Source organism: Ostrea edulis, chromosome 2 (genome assembly GCF_947568905.1).
Source record: "Ostrea edulis chromosome 2, xbOstEdul1.1, whole genome shotgun sequence".
NCBI lineage: Eukaryota > Metazoa > Mollusca > Bivalvia > Ostreida > Ostreidae > Ostrea > Ostrea edulis.
The window spans coordinates 54,503,810-54,531,008 of NC_079165.1; the positions used below are offsets into that span (position 1 = coordinate 54,503,810).

Below are 27,199 nucleotides of genomic sequence, written 5' to 3' on the forward strand. Positions count from 1 at the left end.
CCCCTGGACACACCAGAGCTGGAATAAGGTGTCTATGAAGAGTAATCATCCCCTGTCGACCAGTCTCACCCAATGTGAGCCCTATATTTTGATCTGGTAAACAGAGTAATTCGTAGTCAAAATCAGTGTGTAAAGAACGGCCTTACAATTGGTAAGAAACACGTCAGACAACATTTGACCCAATGACAGGTTGTATAGGCAAACTAGAATTGCAAAATGCTGACTTTAAAATGAGACTGTTGAAAATTAAACCCCTGTAGCATCGACTTGTTTGTCAGTAGTAGCCTGCCTCAATTTAACAAGAGGCCCATGGGGCACATCGCTCACCTGAGTCATCATAGCCCATATTTAAAGATTTTCTCTTTATAATCGCATGTAAAACTTTGATCCCTATCAGAAAGCTTTCATATAAATTTGTATTATACTAGCCCAGTGATTCTTGAGAAGATTTTCAAAGATTTTACCTATAAATTTATATATTCACATGCAAAACTTTGATCCCCTATTGTGGACCCATCCTACCCTCAGGGGCCATGATTTTAACAAATTTGAATCTGCACTTCGTCATGAAGCTTTCATGTAAATTTCAGCTCTTCTGGTCCATTGGTTCTTGAGAAGAAGATTTTTTAATGTTCCCACCCTATTTTTGCATTTTTGTGATTATTTTCCCTTTGAAGGGGGCATGGCTCTTCATTTGAACAAACTTGAAAGCCCTTCACCCAAGGATGCTTTTGGCCAAGTTTGGTTGAAATTGGCCCAGTGGTTCTGGAGAAGAAGTAAAAAATGTAAAAAGTTTACAGACAGACAGACAAACGACTAGATGACGGACAACTGGCAATCAGAAAAGCTCACTTCAGCTTTCTGCTCAAGTGAGCCAAAAAACTGATCATATGTAGAACAAGCTCTTGTATATATATCGAATCAGTTGAGACATAAACACCATATGCAGGTGCATGATAATGGAATATTGCTACACAAATATCCATCAAAATCAACACTATATACAATATACAAAATTGAGAACAGGGCAAACATGGACCCATTTGCCACAGTGTTTTTATTACAAAAGCCTTTTTCAAATATCTTGATAGACTGCCTTTGGTGCACGTGGTCAGTGAAGCGGAAAATTGGTGGATCATTATATCAATCTCCGATGTACACAAATCATGCGAACTGCATTGGACATGAACTCTTTTATAAAATAAAAGAAGATTTAGTCTTCCTTGAAAAAAAAAAATCCCGGGGCCCAGAAAGGCTGTCATCGTACAGTCTAGTACAGGAAAAGGTGAGCACAGCCATCAAGCAATACCAAGTGAAGCATGTTATATAGATCATATTTCGCTTTTCAAACTAAAAGTTATTTGCTCAAGGCCTGTGTTCTAAATTAAGTTCCTAATAGAAAAACTACAAGTTCAAAGACTTGATTTTCTAATTTTTTATCTAAGGCCAATTCAATTAGTAGATTACCATCTGGGGTCACAAAAAAATATGGGACAGGTGGGAGGATTTTAATTGTTTGATTTTTATTTCCCCCGAGAAAAAAAAATTTAATGACAAAAGGCATCACACAAAGTGTTAATCAACTTAACATTCAAAGAATCCTTGCTAGAAGATATAAAACAAACATTCTGTGACTTTAATCATTCATTCATGTCACTGGGAAGCAAGTTTGTTTAAAATCGTAATTTTTGCGAAAATAAAAAAAATCGGGATGGGCACTTTTTTGAGGGGCAGGCGGGGATGATAATCTATCAATTAATTTTAATTGGCCTGATCATAATTTAATAGACATGCATAGACATAACAATAAAATGGCAAATGAATGATCCTCATTTACAATGCAAACTCTTTGTATCTTTTTAAACTCACTTTGACAATTCTAACATAGTAGTAATCTTTACCACCAACTCAGTACTTGTATGTGAAATTGACAGAACAGTTGGCTCAGCCTGCAGCATATTGGTTTTGAATGCATGGTTCTATAACATGCAGAAGATCTATTGGTTTTATTGCATGGTTCTATAACATGCAGAAGATCTATTGGTTTTATTGCATGGTTCTATAACATGCAGAAGATCTATTGGTTTTATTGCATGGTTCTATAACATACAGAAGATCTATTGGTTTTATTGCATGGTTCTATAACATACAGAAGATCTATTGGTTTTATTGCATGGTTCTATAAGATCTATTGGTTTTATTGCATGGTTCTATAACATGTAGAAGTTCTGCTTTTGGCTCTCTGTTCAGGTTAAGCCCCGAATTTCTAAAATGGAGTGGAAGGGGCAGGGACAAGAATAATCAAATTTTTACTGTGGAATAAAACACAAAGTTTACATTGTCATTTTTAAAATTGGAAAACATGATTTATCAAGGTTCAGAGTATGGTACAAAGCAGTCATTAAATGAGTGTGGCAGCTAGAAGACCAAATATAGACAGTGGGGCTTCAGTAATCCAGATGCCATTAATCTGGATGCTTACCATACACATACTCCCATATAAGTCAATTCGCGTGTTGGTCATGGACCTTTTGGCAGAGAATTTTTTAAGAACTTCACATATTATGATATGTGAAATATATAATACAATCTTTTAAAGCAATACAAGCTGTAACTGACAGTATTTTTTCAACTTATGCATCAAATAAACACCTACATATCTGTATAACTGATCTACAAGATCTGAAGAAAAGTTCAGCAAAATTAACAAGGGAATATTGTTTGAGAGCATAAACCTACAATAAGCGTTTTGTATAAACCGCCATTGCGTCATATATACAGACATGGGAACGATCGATGATTGCCGAACACAGTTGGGTTGCTGAGACCGAGGTCATATACAAAGACAGAAATTGACGTGAGTAACTAGACGTTTTGTTTGTTTTAAGATTACATCGTTTCATGAACAACAAGAAGTATTATAAGTGCAAGAAAATAATTATGCAAATGTGCCAATCAAATGACCCAATTTTGATAGGAATTTTCTATAAAATTGGCATGTTTTAAAAATTGTTTACAAATCTGACATGTGCTCAATGCCTCTCTTTCACTTCTTTCCAAATTGGTGACCTCTGAGGTCAATACACATTGGAGATTAAGAGCAGGAATTACTGACAGGATGACAATGATTCCTGAATCGACATTTTCTGCTGATTTGACGGGTTTATTGCTTCTGATTCACTCTGATTCTATAAAGTTATATATATTCAATCACAAATATGTTAAATAGTTGTTCTTTCATTCTTCAATTTATTTACCGTCAGTTACAGCTTGTATTGCTTTTTGTCAAATTGAATTTTTTTTTTTCCATCAACTCAACAAATATTTTCTAGCAAGAGTTGTTCCTCTTTGATGTACATGCGCATAAATATATATATATATGTATATATATTCTGAATGTCAATCTCAATCTTTATTACTGATAACTTCATTTTGAATATGAAAATTATTTACAGAATTTATTATCATTATTATTTTTTGTGACTCTAAAATTCTTGGCATGGCAGTTGGACCTATAATTTTACCACATAAAACTGGATATCTGATAAAGAAATTTATTATGAGATGCTCACTGTCCAAGCTATTCAATAACAGCCCAGAGAGGTGCACTGCCCAAGCCATCGATCTCTCTGGCAAAGGGCAGTCAAATAATGGGATAATCAATTCATTTTATTATATAGCTAATAAATAGTCTATTATAAAATCTGCGTAAAATCTAGAGAATGTTAGCGTTCAATATCCTGAAAATTTATTGAACGCTAACTTTGCATTGCGTAAATTGTATGCGCCCAAAACATTCCGAGTATGAGTATTCAATATTGACATTACCGTAACGACGTTTAACAAGCCAAAATGACAGACGACGGTCCTCCGAATCTGACAAAGCCGGTATTTGATATTTACTTGAGCAAAATGTTTTACCGTACATAAATTATGATGTCCCTATTCACAAAATCAGTTTGCTTCATGCATTAGGGGCCTAATGACGGGTTAAATATTGAACAGTTAAGAAATGCATGTTGATATTGCACACCTTCACCTTAGATGCCAATATTGATGAATTCTCGTCTATTTTGGAGTAGTTTGATTGAAAAGGGATATAATTTAACAACTAAATACTTTAGCTATACATGTATAATAAAATGGTTATTGAACTTATATAGGTGAATATTGGCACTCCTTGGCTGTCAAAATGCACTCGCAAGCTCGTGCATTTTTACAGCCATCTTGTGCCAGTATTCACCAATGTAAGTTCAATAACCCTATAATACTGTATCTTCATTATTTATATAACGGAAATCCATCTCCATGCAGTGGCCCCTTTAATCGTTTGAAAATGATGTACCATACTGCAGTCTGTGTTTGTTTAATGACACAAGCCCCTATTTAAAATGATTATCATAGGTAAATGAAAGAAAGAAAAACACATCTTAATGTGGAATGAATATCTAGTGCACTGGTTCCATACATTAATTAATAGTTTATTGAATTATAGAATACTGTTTAATGACACAAGCCCCTATTTAAAATTATTATCATAGGTAAATGAAAGAAAGAAAAACACATCTTAATGTGTTAAGATGTACTTTACTACTGGTAATCAGGTTCATTCTTAGTGAAATGTTTGCATCAAAAATGCTGTATGTTGACTTTAATCAACATGTAAAAACAATGAATTAATTTATTTTAACTAACAACATTGCAGAGGACTGTGGTAAGTACTTGGGATTATTATTTTGCTATATATTTATACGATCACTCATGGCAATTTGTTACTTATTACATCTACATTAATGTATTAACAAGAGGCTCATGGGCCACATCGCTCACCTAAGTCACCTTGGCCCATATTTAAAGAATTGTGGCCACAGCCTATCCCCAATGACCATGATTTTAACAAACTTGAATCTGCACTAAACCATAAAGCTTCCACGTAGATTTGAACTTTTCTGGCCCAATGATTCTTGAAATTATCTACATACAATGCAATGGCAGTTTATACAAAACGCTCATTGTATGTCATGCTCTCAAACAATATTCCCTTGTTTATTTTGCTGAATATTTTGCAAGATCTTGGAAAATTTTATAAGTAATACTGATAGGTGTCATTAATTCATGCTTAATTGTATAGTTGAAAAATACTGTCAGTTACAGCTTGTATTGCTTTAACATTATCAAGATAAAGCAAATTGTTTATGTTCATTTCTTATTACACATCAATGAAGTAAGTATATTCAATATGAAACAATGAAATTATAACATATTCAATTCAGTTATCCAGATGCTTCATTTATCCAGACGATTTTGCTAGGAACCAAAGAGTCCGGATAATGACGCTCTACTGTACATGTGAAGTAAGATTTTTTTTTGCACCACTACCTTTGGATGCATTACTCGGAAGCATTTTTATTCACCTGACAACATTACATAGTACATAGAGAATGATAGATTACGACACATATAAAATTTGTAACCTACTCCTGGCCAATAAATCAACACTATACAAAATGATACTGTGTAGGGTGATTTTGAGTGTGTGTGCTCTTCACTTACTGTTATTGTGTTATAGAGAACATTCTGTCAAATGTTGTAAGTTTCTCCAGAGTTTTGAATATTAATGAATCTTTCACCATTCAATCATTGATGAAAGTCATGCAGTAAGTCTAACTTTCTGTAACTTTATTAACTATGGTACTTCTACATTTGCTATATATGATGCTTGATCACAAAATACCAAGATGACAACACGTACCTTTCTATGGTCACGAATCACTTTAATCACCGAGTCTGTGCAGTAGCCATTGCCAGTGAAATCTATTTCTGTCACTTCTTCTAACTTCAGCTCAACCAAGTTTTCCTGTGCAGAATAGTGGTTCGAAAATTATATGACATAATGTACAATGTTCTTACTCAAGAGATGGTGGGAGGATAAACCTTGACCTTTAACAGTCAAATATCTAAGATTTTAAACATACAGTAAAATCATATATTACCTAGAGTGACAGATTTGTTGTTTTATTAAATATGTAGTATTTTTGACTATTTTTTCTGTATATTCATCTGTCTGAACTATTCTAGTAACTAGAAAGCGATCTATTGAACTGCTAGTCAATAGTTTCTCGATTTTGGACCAGATATCTGTTAGACGGGCAATGTATTCCGGAAAACACGGTATGTTCCGAATACACACACTAATGTGCAGACAACAATAAATACTGCAGCTGTAAAATTCACAGAGCTCCAGGAAGAAGGGTTACTCTAAAAATACAAAGATCAAAACACCATTAAAAGTGCATCTTCACTAGCCAAGGGTGTTCAGTTCACTCCACTCCCCATTTATGCGGAGTGGACCGAAAACCCTTGGCTAGCGAAGATGTCAAACTGGTTGATGGCATACAAAGTCTGAAAAGTAATTTTCTCCATTTTCGAATAGTTACCATTTTTGGAAAGGCAATTATAGGAGAGAAAGTCCATTATATATTGTTTGCCAAGTTATACAGGTACATAGAATTGGAAGGGGAGGCAGTATGTGTGTGTTTATTATTTATTTCGATCGATTTGTTTGTCTATCATCGTAGCTCAGTGGTTAAAGCATTGGGCTGGTGAACCGCAGATCTTGAGTTCAAATCCGCCAGTCTTTTGTATGATGTATTTATCCAAATTTGCATATTTTCTGCCTTTTAGGCATATACAATGTTCCCTTGATATATTCCCCCCCCCCCCCCCCCCCCCCCCCCCCCCGTTATAATGCCACCCCCGCTTATTGCCTAAAAATCCTGAAGAACAGATTTCCTCCCATGTTAACACCCCCATTTTCACAAACAAATGGTCAAATGTTATAGGTTTTACCCTGGATAATAATGCCAATTACCTAACACCCATCAGTAATCACACCTGTACTTTGATAGAGGAGCCTTGAAGTGTGACAGTTACTAGACAAGGTATTCAGGTTAATTACTAATAATTGCTGAATTTTGCTCAAGATAATTTAAATGTTTATACAGAATGAAGTCCAAATAACTTTATGGTATTAAATTTCTTTTGACTGCTCAGTAAATTGTCTGTAATGGTGAATTTGTTATATTGCTTCCTCAATATATTGCCAACTTTTGTTCAAGATCAATTTGGGCAATAAAATATATACATATTAGATCTACATATAATATCTTTTATGATTAAATCAATTTGTACTAATTTGAAAAACTATTTCAGGGTGTAGTGAGCCACCTTAAAATGATTTTTTAAAAACATTTTGGACAGCCCTCATTTTAAGAGAACAAACATTTTATTTTCCAAAGAAAATGATACCATGACTGACCTTAAGTTTGTGAAGAGGTATCTGTCCCCGGAGGACAGACTCCTCCTTATCATAAGTAATCACACTCATCTTCTCAATATCATGTCCTCAGGTGGATTTCTGTCAAGGAAAAAATAACAAAATATAGAGAAAATGCATACATACTTTTAACTATATGTCCTCAGACTGCATATACATCTATCTGTAAAACATACAAAACAAGAGGCCCATGGGCCACATCGCTCACCTGAGTTACCTTGGCCCATATCTGAAGACTTTCCATATATATTTGCATGTAAAACCTTAGTCCGTATTGTGGCCCCAACCTAACAATGGAGGCCATGATTTTTACAAACTTGGATCTGCACTATGTCAGGCCAGAATTAAAAAGGAGTTTGTTTGCCATTGCGCGACCGACCCATTTTTAACCCCCCGACTAAAAAGTTTTTAATGACATAATTTCGGCCATGTTTTTTTTTCCACTCGATTTTCCGACTTCTGTTTTTCTTTTAAGTTCCTATCCACGTTTGGTTCATCTTCACAAGTCAACGGTTATTGATTCGTTACCTCGCACCATGCTCGCATCAGTTACCATTCAAAACTCGGGTATGGGACAGGGGATGACGCAATAAGCTAAAATTAAATCATCCAATGAGATTCCTCGTTTAAGATGCAAGTTTGCAAAGAGCAACAAGAGCAATGCCAATGTGGCATAATACGCCCGTAGATTTTGCTCAAGGAAAACATATTTTAGTGGGATTCATATTTTAGTGAAGTTAGCACTGTCCTCTGTGAGCTAATTCATTATTATGCTTGTAGAAATGAAGATATAAAGAGGGATATAGCCTTAGAATGCGCTACTTCATAAATATGCTAATATACCACACACCTTTGCTTGAAACAGTTAGTGCTAAAGTATAAGTACAGGTACAGTATACTGAAATGCAATATTTAAAACACAAGTCTATCAACTTACTATACCAGATTAGTAACCAAGCCAAATCATCTTCGGTTTGTATCCTGCCATCATGGTGATCAAATATACCAAGTTATAATATCCAGGAGCTTACGGTTCGGTTTGTATCCTGCCCACAAGGTTTTCCTAATAAGTGATACTACGACCTTGACCTTTGACCTCTGACCTTGAAAAACAATAGGCACCTTCCTCTCATCATGATGATCAAATATACCAAGTTATAATATCCTGGAGCTTACGGTTCGGTTTGTATCCTGCCCACAAGGTTTTCCTAATAAGTGATACTACAACCTTGACCTTTGACCTCTAACCTTGAAAAACAATATGCATCTTCCTCTGATCATGGTGATCAAATATACCAAGTTATAATATCCTGGAGCTTACGGTTTGGTTTGTATCTTTCCCACAAGGTTTTCCTAATAAGTGATACTATGACCTTGACCTTGAAAAACAATAGGCACCTTCTGTCATCATGGTGATCAAATATACCAAGTTATGATATCCTGGAGCTTACGGTTAGGTTTGTATCCTGCCCACAAGGTTTTCCTTAAAAATGATACTACAACCTTGACCTTTGACCTTGAAAAACAAAAGGCATCTTCCTCTCATCATGGTGATCAAATATACCAAGTTATAATATCCTGGAGCTTACGGTTCGGTTTGTATCCTGCCCACAAGGTTTTCCTAATAAGTGATACTACGACCTTGACCTTTGACCTTGAAAAACATTAGGCATCTTCCTCTCATCATGGTGATCAAATGAACCAAGTTGTAAAGTCCTAGGGCTTATGGTTCAGTCTGTATCCTGCCCACAAGGTCCGGACAGACAGACGAACGGACGGACAGACAGACGGACGACACCATACCATAATACGTCCCGTCTTCGACGAGCGTATAAAAACAGAAAGTTAACAATGGTCTTCGTGAGGTACTTTTCTTAACAACATCAAGAACATTGCGTGTTGTTTTTATTTTGTAACGAGGTAACTAATCAATAGCCCTTGACTTGTGAAGATGCGTTTTGTTTTGTTTTTAGTTTTGTTCTTTGCGGCGTTTTGTAAATCGCCGCAATTTTAAGCGCTCAAATGATTGATTTGGCACATGGCATACTGGTAGAATTTTATCTATCTGACGAGGCATCATTCGATAATTATGGACACAAACAACAACTGTGTCCGATGAAAATGTAAATGGGTACCCCGAATATTCGGAAATGCCCGCAATTTACCGAAATGCCCCCAGGAATTAGTTTTCGAAATACCACCTAAAAGTATCGAAATTCCCCTCTAATTATATACATTAATGCATATTAAGTTTATATATGTTAATCTTTTATGATAAAACGTTTTTAAATTTGTGATTGTGAATTTAGGGAATTCAATTGTGTTCATTTCTCGCATTCACGATGTTTCAAAGAAAGATAACTCTAGCAAAATTTATACATAACATTTTTATTTTCCAATCAAGGGCCCTCAAGGGGCAGCATGAGATTTTTTTCCCTATACAATATTTGTTTGAATTGCAAAATATATATGAATGTTGATTTAATTCAACTTAAGCAATGTATATATATAATGATTAGGATATAATGGTTGAACACATTCTTCTAAATGAAAGAAAAATAACATGAGTTACCTTCCTTAGATTAACACAAATTCTAATAAAACAAGACTTTTCTTATTAAAAAATTTATGTTATTTTTTCTTCAGAGACGGTATTTTACACATTGAATCAATCCCTAATCTTTCAATTTACTAAGTAACTTTAAAAAATTGATTCAAAGGGGAATTTCGTTAGTTCTAATGGGCATTTCGGTAATTCGAGGTACAGCGGAGCACGGATTTAATGTATCAGAAATCGTTTGACCAACATCATTGAACATGAAATTGTGTTGAGTTTATACGAATAATGTTTTAGAACAACAACAATGCTACCAAGTTTCAGTTGCATAATACATGCATGTTACATTGGCCATTGGGAGTAAAATCATGGCAACCAAGACTCTAGACAAATTTGAAAAAACAATGGACATATTCAAGACCTGGAAAACAAACACCCACAAAACAAGTAACATATCAGAATAACAAAATGATATAGAGCCATACACAAACTACTCATGTCCAGGAAGTTAAAACTGCACTTTTTAGAGAGGTTTCTGACAGTTCTGCAAGTAATTCACTGTTATAGGGTTAATTCATCAAAAGAACACAAAATATAAATACAGAGTTTTGATATTCAATATATTTTCAGCAAAAAAAAAAAAAATCCCTACCGACCGACCCAATATTTTTATGACCCTCGGGCTATGGCAAACCAACATTTTTTTAAATGTGGCCTCAGGAAGCTTTCATATAAATTTCAGCTCTTCTGACTCATTGGTTCTTGAGAAGAAGATTTTAAAGATTTTCCCTATATATTTCTATGTAAAACTTTGATCCCCTACTGTGGCCCCAACCTACCCCTGGGGGCCATGATTTTAACAAACTTGAATCTGCACTATGTCAGGAACCTTTCATATAAATTTCAGCTCTTCTGGCTCATTGGTTCTTGAGAAGAAGATTTTTAAAGATTTTCCCTATTTCTATGTAAAACTGATCCCGATATTGTGGTCCCATCCTACCCCCAGGAATCATGATTTTAACAAACTTGAATCTGCACTATGTCGGGAAGCTTTCATATAAAGAATGTGTACAACTGTGTACATAAAAAGGCCCCAAAAAATTCTCTGTTTTAAATGTGTCTTGAATCAAGCTTGATCTGTATTTTGAGTAAGTTAAATATATGCCAACTTAAATCAAAGTTAGTGCGTATTTGATAGCTTTATTTCATTATATATTTAAGACTCTTTCCCACCTTTTTTCAAAAGAGCTTGATAACTGTTAAATTTCATCCATTATTGCTTTAATCACCTGTCGAGCAAAATGAAATTAATATACATTGTATATTAATAAAAGATGAAAAATGTATTTCAATATGAATTTGCTTGACGCATGGACTGCATGTTTTCTGAAAGGAAAACCCCCTAAATTTTTTTTATTTTTTCATTGATTTTGGCATTTTATGCCAACTTCATGCTCGAGTCATATAACACAAAGCAATATTGGATCAAATTAAACGTAGTTTGGGTTTGCTTAAATATTATCCTTATTTGATTGCCATATTTTGGGACTCCTACTGAAATCATTCATTTTCTGGGTCAGATGACTGTAGAAACTGCATCTACTTCTTTCAGCTTTTCTGGCCCTGTGGTTCTTGAGAAGATTTTTTAATGACTCCACCCTATTTAGAGATTTTCCTGATTATCCCCCTTTAAAGGAGGCATGGCACTTCATTTCAACAAACTTGAATCCATTTCACCCAAGGATGCTGTTTGTCAAGTTTAGTTGAAATTGGCCCAGTACTAGTGGTTCTAAAGAAGAAGTTGAAAATGTGAAAAGTTTACAGACAACAGGTGATCAAAACAGCTCAGGTGAGCTAAAAACCACACATACAAAATTAACTATAAACTAATATCTACCAAAGCAAAATGCACTCTAATCCTTAAATGTATGATTATATTAACTACATGTGGGAATTAACCTATTTCATATTGATTACCCCTTCTGCATTCAGCACACCAATTAATCAATCTTGAACTATATTGAATGTGAAGCTACTAGAGTGTACCACAAATACCTACTACAGTATATCAGTCTTAATAATTAATGCCATGTGGACCATCTAATCTTCTGTGTGAATCAATATTTCATAAATATATCTACCCAGACTGTCTTGAGGGACATGGACATGAATTGAGCTGAAAATTTTCAAATTTTATTTTTCCATTTTTAATGTTTAAAATGCTTCACTAAGGTATATATATATTTCTAATGGTCATCAAAATTTGAAAGTCAGTTGTCGAGGTACATGGGAGATAAAGAGCTCACAATTCTTTGTTATGTAAACAAGGCTCGTGCCCTGATTTTGTTTACATATAAGCTAGATATACCAGTAAAAGTTCGTTTAAAGCAGATTTTGCAATTTACAAGTTAATTCAGAACATGATTTAATAGTTTCTAGTGTGTAGCACATCTCACTTTGTTTTAAAACATGCTATTTTCTATCAAGCAATCTATATGTAAACAAAAACATGGCACAATTGAGCCTTGCACATAACAAAGAATTGTGAGTGCTGTATCTCACTTGTAACTCAAAAACTGATATTCAAATTTTGGTTGATCATTAGAAATACGTTAGTTAAGTACTGTACACAATAAATATGGAAAAATAAAATTTTCAGCTCAACTGTGTCCATGCCCCTTTAAAGTCAGAGTCTACTTTTGGATGACTCTTTAACACTTGGACACTACTGACAGTGCACCCTTTTACAAGTGTTCTTAACTATGATACTTTTGCACTACCTTAAAAACTGACAGTACAATGTTGCTAGTAACTGCGACATACTATGTTACTTTTGCAATATGCTGTAAAATATGGCATTCTTCCAAGGTATATCCCCTTGCCCTTGAGAAAGGAGCAGTCAACCTGCTATACACATGCTTCACAGCAAGCACTCAAGTGTATTAGCATACTTAATTGATACTGGGTGTATCTGTTTTAGCATTTTTGTCCTACATATCATACAAAGCTCACAAAAGATCTTTAATGCTTGGTGTTGACCTCATTAAAAGAAATTCTTGACACTGTGTAAATCTATTATGTCTATAAGACATGCATGTAATTACATGAAGATATGCTTTAATCACTGAAAAGAAAATTTAAATCTTGAAATTTAAACAACAGGCCGATTGGCCATAATGCTCACCTTTTTTAACTTGATCCTGCTGTTCTTAGAAGATTTTTAACCTTTTTATTCCCACGAAAAAGTTTGACCCCCATATTATGGCCCCATCTTAGCCCCACATGGTCACAACCAATGTAATTAGATTGGGTAATGACTTAACCGAACTTAAATCCACATAACCTAGGGATACTTCAATATTACTAATATGGCCTTGCTGTTTTGGAGGAAATTTTTAAAGATTTTTTTCCTTTATTAATGTATTATGTAAAATTTAATCCCACCCTAACCCAGGGGTCCATAATTTGAAAAGAAAAAATTTGAATCCACACAACTTGAGAATGTACGCATATTGATATGATATAGTACCTCCTATTCTTCAAAAGATATTTTAAAAAGTTCTTACATATGAATCCTAATTACAAAACTTTGCATCCCATCGCTTGGGTTATGCTATTATGGCATAACCCAAGCGATGGGATGCAAAGCCTATAGCATGTTTGATATCGTGTAATTTAATTATATTTCAAAAATGTGTTGATAATTGGCACATATAATATATATATCCAATCCAGGGGGCCCTCACTGGTAGGTGAGGATTATATGGGGGGTCTCCATGGAGATTTTACCTCAAATATCAAATATGTCATCTAAAAATAAAGAATTTATATTGGGGGGAAAAAGTAACTTACATACATTATGTTTACTATGTATTATATATAACATGACGATAATAAATCATAGACATTTCTTTCAGTTTTATAATTGCATCCATGGCTATGCAGATTTATACATAACATAATTACTAAACAACTTCCCTTTATAATTCCATGGAAAATTTTAAATCCCTAATAGAGGCCCTGTCCTAATCCAAAGTTAATATGTGTAAATGTTTATATGCTAAACAATTTCACAGGAAGTAATAATTTTTTTTTATTGTAATTCATATAGTTACCCAGAATTGGTTCTTTTAGTGGAGTTACAATTATATTTTCCTGTGGTAGATTTTCTCCAAAATTTTACACATACATGTATGTTTAAGTAGATAGGTGCCAGGGTATAGAATTAATATTTATTTAACTGGCGGCCGCCACTTAATTTATGTGGTGGCTGCCACTTAATTTAACTGGTGGCCACCACTTATTATCTGGCGGCCACCACCACTTATTATCTGGCGGATGCCAGTTATAACAACAAGTTAACCCGGATCACTGAGAACTTCTTTACCTCCCAACCAAGTAAGTATAAAATATTACTAATGCATTGTTTTTATATTTCTATGCATGGCTCATGGAACAAATTTTTAACACCCGGCCCTACTTTCACTTTCCCTTAGAAGATGCAGGACCCTTCAAATCAACAAATCTTTCCCTTTTATATTTCATGCAAAGGACCATGTACAAAAACCATGAAAGCAAAAGTGAGCAAGCTCACATACCCCACGCTCCAACATTGCTTGACAATGCCTCACATAATGAATGGTAATGCTATGCATTACTGCAAGAACAGGACAGACAGGCTCGAAATTCTAAAGTTCAATAGGGGCCTAACTCCAAGAAAAATTACTGGATCAGAATTTCCTAGGAAAATGCACATCTACACAGTGTGTCCTTATTAACTACAAAGTTTCACGAAATTCTGTTGAGCAGTCTCAGAGGATTTGCGCTGACAAAAAAGGGACTGATGGACTGACAGACAGACGGACGGACGGACTGACAGACGAGTAAAAAACTTTATAGCCTCCGCAACTTCGTTGCATGGGGTATAATTACATGCATAATTATATCATTGCTATAATTTTTTGTTTGTTTGTTTATATACACCATTGATAATTTTTCACTCATATTGAGGTGTCACCTGGCAGCTATAGGAGAAGTACCACAAATTTAGACCTATGCTTAGCACTCAGGGCCATAGCATTGAGGGTTCTTCAATGTGTCAATACCTGCCTTGACACAGGACTTCTGTTTTTAGGCACAAAAGACCCATGATTCTCACTTTTAAATACTGAGTATTTGGCGAACGAACAGTCAATACCTTTATTTATTACGTCTTTGGTTTGACTCGGCCATGGTACGAGCAGAACTTGACCTCATGACCTCCCAGTTACTAAATGAATGCTCTACTACTGATCTACCGTGACCAGTCATTGCTATAAAAAAGAAAAGCAACCCGGAAACACTACTTTGTTTTATAACATTAAAGATTTATTTTTTTAGAATGATATGTTATAATGCTTCAAAAATGACATAATTTCATATATTTACAATTTTCATCCAAAATATGAATTTTCATGTCATTTTTGGAAAAACATAGAATGTGTGTTCTACTACTACTGATTGTGCTGGTTAAGATTATTCTTATCATTCTTTTTTTTCTTCTTTTTCCTAGACGCTAACTTTGAAGCTTCATATCTCGCTCATTTCTGCATGGATTTTGCTCAAATTTTCAGGGTTTATAAACTTTACAGAACAATTTTAAAATCATGTACTACATTTCAGAAATTTCCTTCTGTTCACAAGTTATTCCCCTTTGAATGAAATTTTAGGGGCTTTGGTTTCCAGACAAAGGCTCCAAGACTGTATAAGCTTGAGCAGAAAATGCATTGAAAATGAAAAGTAGGAGCAATGTAGTTGTGCACATCGTTTTTTGTTTTTTTGATTACAGCGTTCGAAATGGTGGTTGACAGGGTTAAAAAATTAGGATGCCTAAAGGAGCAAAAAATTACACATATTTTCCTTTGTATCTTTTAAACTAAAAATATTTTGCTAAGACGTGTAGAACAAAAGTTGTGCAAAATGTTAACAGCTTTCTTTTGATATCCCTAAAAAGGGGCTGGTCCCTTAAATTAGGGATCTGGGGATCTTCAAAGTTTTCGCTTTATAACTCAAAAACGGTAAATATTTTGATATGGCTTTCGCTGGAAAAGTTGTTCTTTAACATCTTATTGGTCTCATAAACATAATATTTTGTTCGAGTATTGTGTTATATATGAGTAAAAAGCTTGACCCGCAGACAGGTAACCGTATCACTCGGTAGGTGAAGGGGGGAAAATATGCATATAACTTAAATAAACTTGCTTTAATTGATAAATCTGACTTCAGGAAATGCTAATATTCATTTAAAATAAGGTTTTAACGTGATCTATGGTTCCTTTAAAAATCATCTATTGACAACTTTCTTTTTTTATTATTTAGTAGCTTTAATATAAACAACCGTTCCAAAGAAAAAAAGAGGAAAAGGTTATCTCTTTTACGTTTGTTATTAAAACAACGATATATTTAATTGAAGAAACAAACCTTCAAGCATAGAATAACTCAGTCATTAACTACACGCATCTTACATACACCGCGGGGTTTGTTTTTGTTTACAATTACGTAACCGCCTCGAGGAACCATCGCGTGTGAACCAGGGCATGTACACAAAGTAAACATTGTCATCCTAAATATAACACAGAATGTTATGTTTTTGATCATATTGGATTTTTCGAATAATTCAGTCTTTCCGGGGATGTATATATACTTGTTTATACGTCCCTGGTCTTACGTTTGATTTGTTTTAAATTCAAAACTCTAGAGCATTGAGTCAGGCATCAATTTTAAAATCTGCAATTTAATATACAGTTCGTTTCTCAATCATGTCTAATTGAATGTGTGTTTGATATTGGAGATTCATCGCTGCTGGACTAGCGATCTGTGATTTCACACTACTTTAACTGAACACACAAGCTTTACTCAAATTCTTCGTTGTGAAAAAGAAAATGGATACATTTTACAAACTTAACGAATTATTTCTGGTTTTGAAATCAATTATTATTAAGTTTATAATCATGATTAAACCAAATCTAAACATGCGTATAGAATATTCAGAAACCCATGGCCGACCTGAGTCTGAGACATTTTAAATGATTTGTTGTTTTATTGTTTAAAAACAATGACTTTGATTAAACATTGATTCAGAACTCCTGATCCAAATTATGTAACTTCGGCACGTGCCCCTGGCGTGAAATTCATACGCGACTTCTGTGCGCACTGTGTACATAATATACCTACATGTATTTACGTAGATAGATATTAAAGTTTAATAAAATATTCAAGATTTGAGAGCAATTTATTTGATTTGTATGTATAAATAATTCAAACTCGATGAATTATTCTCTTCAGTCTGAATATTATGCTATCATAATTTTGTTGTATGATAAAATATTGGTAACAGCTATAAACCTTTATTGTATGTCCTGAGCCATAAATTTCATAAAGAACAAGGTACGGTTGTATACATAAAAAGGCCAAAAAATGTTCAGTCTATAAAATATGTCTGGAATTTACCTTAATCAATGTTTTAAGAAAGTAAAATATTTGCCAGGTATAATATGTCAACAAAATCAGATTGCTATTCCTAATGGGATAGCATTATGACATCATGAATAAGACATTTCCCGCCTTTTTTCAAAATAAGCCTGAAAAATGTCAAATGTTATACAGATTATTGCTCAGGAAAAGATGTGCGCATTTGTCGAGCAAAATGAAAATGATATATATTGTGTATTTGAGGATTTGATTTAGGCATTAGAGAGAGCAATGAGATTGCTAAAATTGAATATTGCTCACAATTCATTCCATATTGTAGGTAATAAGTTATCTTTCCTGGAATTATAGAATCACTAACATTAGCTCTCGCTAAATATATATACGTGTATACCCATTTTTATGAAAAAATCTCAAAATTTGTGTCTCACTAAAAATTCCACTTATACGGTATAATCAAAGTCTGACAATATAAATAATAATCATTGATCAGTCATTCATACTCTTGTTCTAAAATAGAATCTGGGAAGGCCTCCCTAAGAGTTCATGTCTGCATCATAAACATTTTAAGAAGAGTTTGTGAAACACTATTCTCCAGATGGCAACAAAGAAACAAATACAAGAGGCCCATGGGCCTAGAATCGCTCTTCTGATACATTGTAGAACAGGCAAAATTTTTCACTAACCAAGATTCATCAATTAACAAGGTTTTAAAGACCTATCACATGATAGCTGCAATAATGTAGCCCTCTCTGATTTTTTTTTTTTTTTTTTTCTTTAGGGAGAGGGCTACAACTCCTTAGGATCTCCGTAATGGTGCAAATGCGGGAGTGAATCACTCCCGCAACATTTGCGCTCATTCTAAACATTTCCTGACTTTCTTTACGTAAATAAAATGATATTCTATGTTTCTTAGTCAATATATAAATTTACAACCTGCAACTTAAGATTTGTGAGGCTCTATTCTACCGTTTTCAACAATTTCGATAAATTCCAATTTCTCCATTCATATTTGTGCGCCATGTTTGATGTACTGAAGTTTCAACTTCCGATTGTCAAGTCATTTGCATATGCCATATAAGGTAGTACTTACATCAATGGACAAGTATGGAGGCTAAAGCTATTTCGTCGGTATTGAAAAGGTTTGAATTTAATATCAAGTTAAAAACCGAACAGCAGAGTGTAAATTCTTTCTGCAACAGTATGATTTTCCTTTCTTTGTCGAAGTGGCTCGAGTAACTACATTTTCGCGCTGATTGTCAATGTTTAGGTTTTTCATTAGATCCACCTACGAGATCTCGCGATAACAAGCATGGCGGAGCAGACGAAGAATTTTGCATGCTGTACATTATATTTAATGAAAAATACCTTTATTAAACATGCCCGAGCACAAAGTTGGTACTCCTTTTAGTGTAAACAACATTTGGGACTAATACACAGAGTTTATTATCGGTTATTCATAAAATTATTTTGCACCATTACGGAGATCCTATGGAATTGTAGCCCTATCCCGAAAACGTCAGAATAAAAAAAAATTGGATAGGGCTACATTATTGCAGCTAATCACATGATAGTGTATGAAGGGGATATCATACAGTACACTATTAGATTAGGCAATCAAAATAATTACAAAAGGAACCTGAAAATTTAAATGTAACTGTCCAAAAGTAGGTCACAGTGACCTAATTTTGGTCGACACACTGAAGACTCAAGATGCATCAACTGACAAGTCAAATAGTATTCAAATATAGCCGTCAAATTCCAAAAGAAGGCCACAGTGACCTACTTTTTGGTCAACACACTCCAAAGACTCAAGATGCATCAACTGACAAAGTTTGATAATTGAAGTCAAATAGTATCTGAAATATTCAAATATAAACGTCAAATTCCAAAAGTAGGTCACAGTGACCTACTTTTTGGTCGACACACTCTGAAGACTCAAGACCCATCAACTGGCAAAGTTTGATGATTGTAAGTCAAATAGTATCTGAAATATTCAAATATAGCTGTCAAAATTTTAAAATAGGTCACGGTGACCTACTTTTTAGTCAACACACTCTGAAGACTCAACATGCATCAACTGACAAAGTTTGATAGTTGTAAGTCAAATAGTATCTGATATATTAAAATATAGCCGTCAAATTCCAAAAGTAGGTCACGTTGACCTACTTTTTGGTCAACAAACTATGAAGACTCAAGATGCATCAACTGACAAAGTTTGATGATCCTAGCTTTCATAGTGTCCAAAATATGCATCTAAAATTGAAAATGTGACATTTGAATGTCTGCAAAATTCAAAAACTAGGTCCCTGTGACCTTCTTTTTTTATAAATATGTTTCGAGGCCTCTAGACGCATTAACTTACAAGGTTTGATGATTCTAAACCTCTCGGTATCTGAAATAACAGCCTAAAATGTATTCATAAATGATTAACCATAAAATTCAGAAAGTAGGTCATGGTGACATACTTTTCACATGAAGCACTTCAAGGTCCCATGAATCATCAACTGACAACTTTTGATGATCATAGGCTCAAAAGTGTTAAAGATATGCATCAAAATCCATTTAATAATAATTACCTGCAAAATTCAAAAAGTAGGTCACCATGACCTACTTTTAAAACAACATGATATTAGGTCCTAAGATGCATCAACTGACAAAATTTGATGATCCTAGTCCTTATATTCAGCAAAATATCAAAGTTTTAACAAAACAAAATTTAAGGTCAACTTTGAAGTGACCTTGAGACCACACCCTTTGCCCCAGGATGATGCCTTGAATTTTTTTTTATCTACAACCTATCCTCATCCTTATGCATAAGTTTGGTGATAATTTGCCCAGTGGTTCTTGAGAAGATTTTTTAGCAACCACTACTTTTGTTTGCATTTTCCTAATTATCTCCCCTTGTTAAAGGGTCACAACCCTAGTTATAGTACAAATGAAAGCCCTTGGGCCAAGGATACCCTGTGACAAATTTGACAAAAATTAGTCAAGGGGTTCTTGAGATATAGCCCTTTTTCCAAAAAGTTGACACACACCGCACGCCACACATATGGCCATATGATTAGCTCTTTGAGCCTTCGGCTCAAAAGAGCTAAAAATGTCTTGTCATAAGGAATCTATATACATGTACAAAATATGAAAGTCTACCTTAAGGAGATATGCTACACTAGAGAAATTTGATATGGATGAAAAGTGGAGGATATATACAACAGTATTTTGAAATTGAAAACTTTAAAATTTACATTATTTAGTCAAAAAATGCAGTTTTAGTTGAAAGTAATCTGAGAAAAATTTAAAACCCCTGCTGGACTCAAACACACGATCTACAGTACAGCAGTTGACATGCTAACCTACTGTACATGCTACTCAGCTAGCCGAGAACTTTTTAAATGAAATGAAATGAAATATTTATGTTTTCATCCATGTTCTAAAAGGAAGTCGGCCATTATGACGATGTAGAGTACCTTGATCCTTAAACAGTTCAGGAGATATTGAGATATAGGTTGACTTTTCTTAAAAGTAGGTCAAACCCCAAGGTCACAAGGTCAAACACTTTGGTACCAAAAGAAAGGTGTAAAATGTGAGAGCCCTATTACTGAGCACCATCCCAAAGTTTTGGACAGACACAATATGCATCCTGGATCTTCGATGTTGGGAGCATAAATATAGAAAAAAGTTGTGACATCTAAAAGCTAGATACAACTCTACATTAGTTTATAGTTAACAACAATTAAAAAAAAAACCTTCTAATTGTAATTTTCTATTTGCAACAGACATTCAGCAAGCCTCAAGTGCTTTGTGAATTTAAAAAATAACAAAGAAAGCCAGTAACTACTGTAGATTTCTCATTTTATGCAAGTACTTAATATTACAAAAGGACTCAGGAATGTCTAATCGCAAGAACATGAATCTGCAAGTAGTCTGTTGTGGATTTCAGCAACATAAAAATGAGAGCATAGTAACTTTATTTCACGAGTGGTTCTTACAAAATTAAGTGTTAGTAAATTCTGAAATTTATCCAGAAATTTTTTACATGCAAAGTAAGATAAATTGATTGAATCCTCCTAACCCTTTTGGCATTACCCAGAAAATTGATGACAAAAGTCAACACAAGGAAAAATTCAAACAAATAAATAACACCTGTATCAATAACGAATTGTCTCATAACTTATATCAACATTTGAAGAATTTTCTCAGGAACATATCTATATTAAAATGGTGGTTCTACTTGAATCCCATTCACCCAATTACTAAGTTCATTGAAATTGGCCTAGTGGTTCTGAAGAAAATGAAAATGTGAAAAGTTTACAACAACAATAGAGACAGCTAGACAATGGACAGGTTTTTTTTTATCAGAAAAGCTCACTTGAGCATTCGACTCAGGTGAACTAAAAAAAAAGTGTGTGTGACTAATTTAGAAAATCATAATTAATACTGAGTTGAAAAAGACCATTTCTACTTTTTTTCTTTTGAATATCTTTGATTTTTTTCGTCCAAAGACAGGAAATGGGACTAGTGTTTAGGATCTGTATGCAACTTTCACCTCCTGCCTGTATATAGAGGCAGAGGTATTCTCTTTACATAGAAAAATGGACAGTTCTGTCCAGCTCTCTCAAGAAAATATCATAGACTATCTCTCTTTCTCTCCCTCTTTATATATATATATATATATATACACACACACACACACACAGTGAATTTTGGTGTGCGTTCTGCGTAAATTACACAATTAACTTCCTCAGGACGCATGATTTCAATAACTGTGCATTCCAACGGACACATGAGTATTTGAAATTATGTGTGAAGTGTTCCAATCCCCCCCCCCCCTCCCTGGTAATAAAAAAGACAGTAAAGCTCATTTTGGTGAATTTTTTTCTCACCCCAAATCATCTTATTCCTTTTAATACAATTAAAAAAGATATACAAAAGATATTTTTCAACTCTGAAATGACTGCATGTTTGTCAAAAGTTACACTAGGAGCCAACTTGTATAGCAGAATGAATTTTTGTCCAGGAATAAAAAATTCAGGGAACATAATTTCAAGATTACAATCGTCTTAGATTTGGAAATAAATGCAGATAAATATATAAAATTGTTACTTTTGCGGAAAATGACTTGTAAGAGTCATTTGGACTATTTTAATTCTTTCAAAAAACTTAAACAAAATTACCTTTACTATCCCTTTAAGTACGAAATCTAAGCCCCAGAACGAACTACACACCTGAGATATTCTGAATGAAGAATTATCATATTTCATTGGTCAACTAGCATTGCATTAAATAAGAAAACAAATGATATATAAATGTATAACATTATCACGGGTAAAAAAAATTCGTTGCACATGTCACAATTCCATTGATTTTTTCGATATAAAACTTCCTAATTGGAGAACAATAACATATTTTCCCAAAGTGATGTGAATAATAATAGTTTCAGTATTTTAACCACAGGAAAAAACAAATGTGGAGTCTCCGAAATCAAATGTGGATCCTGAAATTTAAGTAGAGGTTGAGAAAATTCAAAAAGTGACAAACTTTCAACAAAAATGGTTTACACTTTATTCCTGGCCAAGATTGGAGAAAAATGAAGAAAATGGAGATAGATCTAAGAATTGCAGCATTTGCACAGAATATAAAAAATCTAAATGGTATGAACAATTTAGTAGCTAGGAACAAAAACTTCCAGCATTCAACTTTAACCAGACACATAAACTTGGCAGATCATCAACTTATTTATGTGTGTAGATTGGATGGTTTCAGAAAACTTACAATGTACCACTCTCAATTATCATTGATTGATCTGTTGGTCTTGAGAAAATTCCTATCTAGAAATCATAATAATATTGCAATATTAACTACAAATCAAGAGTTTTCTGCAAGTGACTTATTTGATGGCTTGTAATAAAAAGCAAAATATCTATTTTTTAGAGGGGGTGACAACAGTAAGCTTCTTCCGTAACTTGGTTTGTTTATACCTGTTATTGTCAGACTGTTGTTTGTTTGAAAGAAAGGAATTTGATTTTAGCTTGGGTCACATTATCGTAATTAAAGGAAGTCTGCTGGACTCATGATAACCATTTTCCAAATGAATCTCTTTCTCTGTGTGTGTGTGTTGTGTGTTTGTGTGTGTGTGTGTGTGTGTATATATATATATATATATATATATATATATATATATATTATAATATATATATACATACATATATAGTATATAGGCCTAATTCAAGCACAACAAAAAAGAATAAATCTGCATTAACTACAACGTATGAGGAATAAGCTTGTACATTTTATGTTACGTTAGAAAATATTTTGTTATCAATGTCTAACAGTTACTAATCACCATGACCATGTATAAACATTTTATACATGGCTTCCATAGATACAATGCAACTTCCGGTGTTAACGTCTTAAAATTGTCCATAAACAAAGGCGCAACAACTTCATATTCCTCACACATAATACCACAATTCGTCAATATGTATCCATACCTTAAACGGAATATATATACCCTTCCAGAATTAAACAGTTGTCATGACAGCTAGTCACCAGCTAGTGTCCGGCGCGGCATGTCCCAGTTTCGCACACTTGTTTGCGATACCAATTCCGTGCCCGATTTGAATTCTTTCCCACTCCTAAAGAAAAAAATAAGTCGGCATTCGGTTAATTCGGCACGTAGTGATCAGGTGAACTCGGCTCCTGTTTCTGTTAACTTGGCAACTGCTTTTTAGAAAATGAGTGTTTTATTAATATTTTGACTTTCATTTTTGTTTTGTTTCACCCTGTCCCATGGAAACGGTTACACTGTAGACACTATAAACACCGATGTATCATAGAAAAGCACCTTTAGGACACAGGCATCTGAAGATAGCTTGTGTAGATCTATGTAAAAATACCATTGAAACAGAATCAATGTAAACTAATGTGAAGTTTCTGATCCTAGTAGTATTAAGAGCAATTAACAGAATAATTTCATAAACAGCTAACAGAGAATCATAAATCTAAAGCATTTATGTTTGAATTAAAAAGGTCATCTCATTATCAATATGAATAATAAGATACAATTAATTAGATTACAAATAAACTGCCAGAAGTTCTCACTATTTACAAAAATGTAGGGTCGGGGTGCTTCGATCACTCAGTCTAGATGCAAGTTACAAATAATAATCAAACACAAGATATGCTAGATTTTCAACTTGTTGACGTAATAAGATAATAAATTTTGTTCTTTTATACATATCACACTCCCTGTATGAACAATGTAAGTACACACATATATGTATACACTATATTATGTGTAAACGCATGTGAGCTAAACTTTAAAAGACGTTTTAAAATGCCACGAGAAGGGGGGGGGGGGCAACTCTTTCCATTCTCAACACCGAACTTTCAATGCCGAAATTACAAGATTTTTGTAACACACTTTGTAAACTTACCAGTGTAACATTAAATAATGACCCCGTTGAAAAGCAATTCCCGGGGTCATTTTTCAACGAATTTTTGATTAATTTTCAACGTTGAAAATCCAGACCGTTAATTACGTCACGGTGAAATTTTTACCCTGATTAAAAAATGGCCTTTAGAGATCATTTCTGGTGGGGTCAAATTTCAACATTGAAAAATGACCCTAGATTTACAAAACGTTTTCTGTACGGTCTATATCGTCGTAGTGGTGGAGGTCATATTTCAACATTGAAATAATGACCCCAACTATACATGTAGGCCCTAATGTTTTTTTGCAATCCATATCTCAGTCAGGTAGTACCGGTAGGGGTCACATTTCCAAATTGAAAGCATGCCCAAATACACAAAAGGTTTTCTGAACAGTCCATATTATGGTCAAGTGGTGGGGTCATACTATTTCAACATTGAAAAATGACCTGAAATATACAAAATGTTTCTGTGTAATCCAAATCTCAGTCAGGTATAATGGGGGTCATATTTTACCATTGAAAATTGGTCCTAAATGTTCATGGGGGGGTGGGGGTGGTGGTCACCTGCGTTGAATCCCCCTATGGGCAAAAATACATGTTTTAGTATTTTTTGCTCTAAAGACAAATGTATGTATACATGTGGATACCGTTGGTTTTACAAGATAAAGAAATAAATTGGTGCAAATGTTCATGAATGTATGAGTGTTGTTAAAACATCGAACGGAAAACTGGACGGAAAGAGGTATAGCGCATTTACTGACGAAAAGGCCGACTCAGAAATCTAAATGGAAAACACCGGTTTCCAATAATAGACTGGCGTGTTATATTTAAATATAAGGCCAACGTTTTAACTGCCGCAGTTTATCATTACTGACATTTATATGAGTCGTTCTTTAATCAATAAACCATTTTCCTATTTGGAATGATGAACAGTACAATATTTTCATAGGTGTATTCATATTACACAACAACCCTTTTACATATGGCATTACTTAACTGACTGTCTTTTTATTTTCTGACATGACTGCAGCACCTTTGATAGATTTCATCAGTTCATTTGCCTTTGGTTGATAATTCGAGTGTTTAGCTTTGCCTAAATATCATATGACAGTTGCTACATGAGTTTTTATATTTACTCTTGAGAAGTCAAACTGTATAACAGTTCTTTTCCTCCCTTGACCTATTTTTACGTATTACATGCTGTGCATTTGTTCCCTTTTTCTTGTAGTATTTGTTTAGCTTTTCGTCAGCCACATTACATTTGAAAATCCTGTGCACACAGGAACATGTTAGTGTAAACAAACGGAACTACAGTGATCTCGAAATTAATTCCTTTACTTTAGGTCGTAAGTTGCAAATATTAGAAGTTATGATGAAAATGATTAATATTTGTTATAATATATGTATCACATTTATAACAGCCCCCCCCCCCCCCCTCAAGAAAACGACCCAAAAAATGAAAAGCAAAAAAAAAAAAAAAATAGATTGGGAAAGTATTGGACTTGAACTCGGAATGTATGGTTTAAGTGTTAGATTACCGAGCACCTAAACCACTAGGCCACCCAGGCATGTAAGTTAAAGGTTTAACGTTTGACAGGCTGCTATATCTCAAGGTAAATTTTGAGAACGTTTTTTTCATATTTTATCCATTTTCAACAAGAGGACCACCTTAAACCAAATTTCCTCAAATGGACTTGTGTACAGTCATACTCAAGTAAAACAATTTCAGTGTTTTATTTCTGGTTTAGGATGGCCTTTTGCAACAGTTTGCAATTTTTTAGGCCCATTACGTTACATCTACTATATACTCTATATAATCACGGTGATGTTCATGCTCATCAAATAAAGATACTATCAACATATAAATATCTTTATTAAGTAATTTGGGTAAACAGAAGTATAAACTGACATTGTAAGCGAAATTGCATACCAAGTGTGCTATACTCCTTTAAGAATTATAGAATAATTATAATGTAGCAAAGTCAACACCAAAAAATCAGACAAATATGCTTTATTGTGATTAAAATAAACTTTTAGGAATTTGTTCACAAGGGGTAAAACAATTCTTTATTAAAATTCTGCGCCATAAATTGATTAAGCTAAGTTGGGTGGGGTACATGTAAAGTGCGAAACGAAACGAAATATAACGAAACGAAACAAAACCTACCAAAAACGAAACGAAACCTACCAAAAAGAAGCAAAACATGAATCATTTTAATTTATTGTGAAAAAAATATTCAGCAAGCGCCTATGGGTGCTACTCCCTTTTCTCGGCTTTCCCATTTTCTGACACACACACACACCCTCCCCACCTTCTTTATAAATTATCGTACGAGGGCTGTTCGATATGTATTGTGTATTGTACGATATCTCAAAAGCATTCGACTCAAATAGTGAAATGAACAT

The 27,199-nt window shown here is 34.0% G+C and overlaps 1 protein-coding gene across 1 annotated transcript in view; it reads right to left on the reverse strand.

Moving 5' to 3' along the window:
• LOC125679294 (uncharacterized) overlaps positions 1 to 23,979 on the reverse strand; it is a 280,879-nt gene extending 256,900 nt beyond the window's left edge. Inside the window, exons 1-3 of the mRNA XM_056154454.1 lie at positions 23,852 to 23,979; positions 7,319 to 7,417; positions 5,753 to 5,857 (exon numbers count right to left, since the gene is read on the reverse strand). Coding sequence (XP_056010429.1) covers positions 5,753 to 5,857; positions 7,319 to 7,387 — 174 coding nt within the window. The 5' untranslated portion in view covers positions 7,388 to 7,417; positions 23,852 to 23,979. The remainder of the gene's footprint in view (positions 1 to 5,752; positions 5,858 to 7,318; positions 7,418 to 23,851) is intronic.
• Positions 23,980 to 27,199: the final 3,220 nt, after the last annotated feature.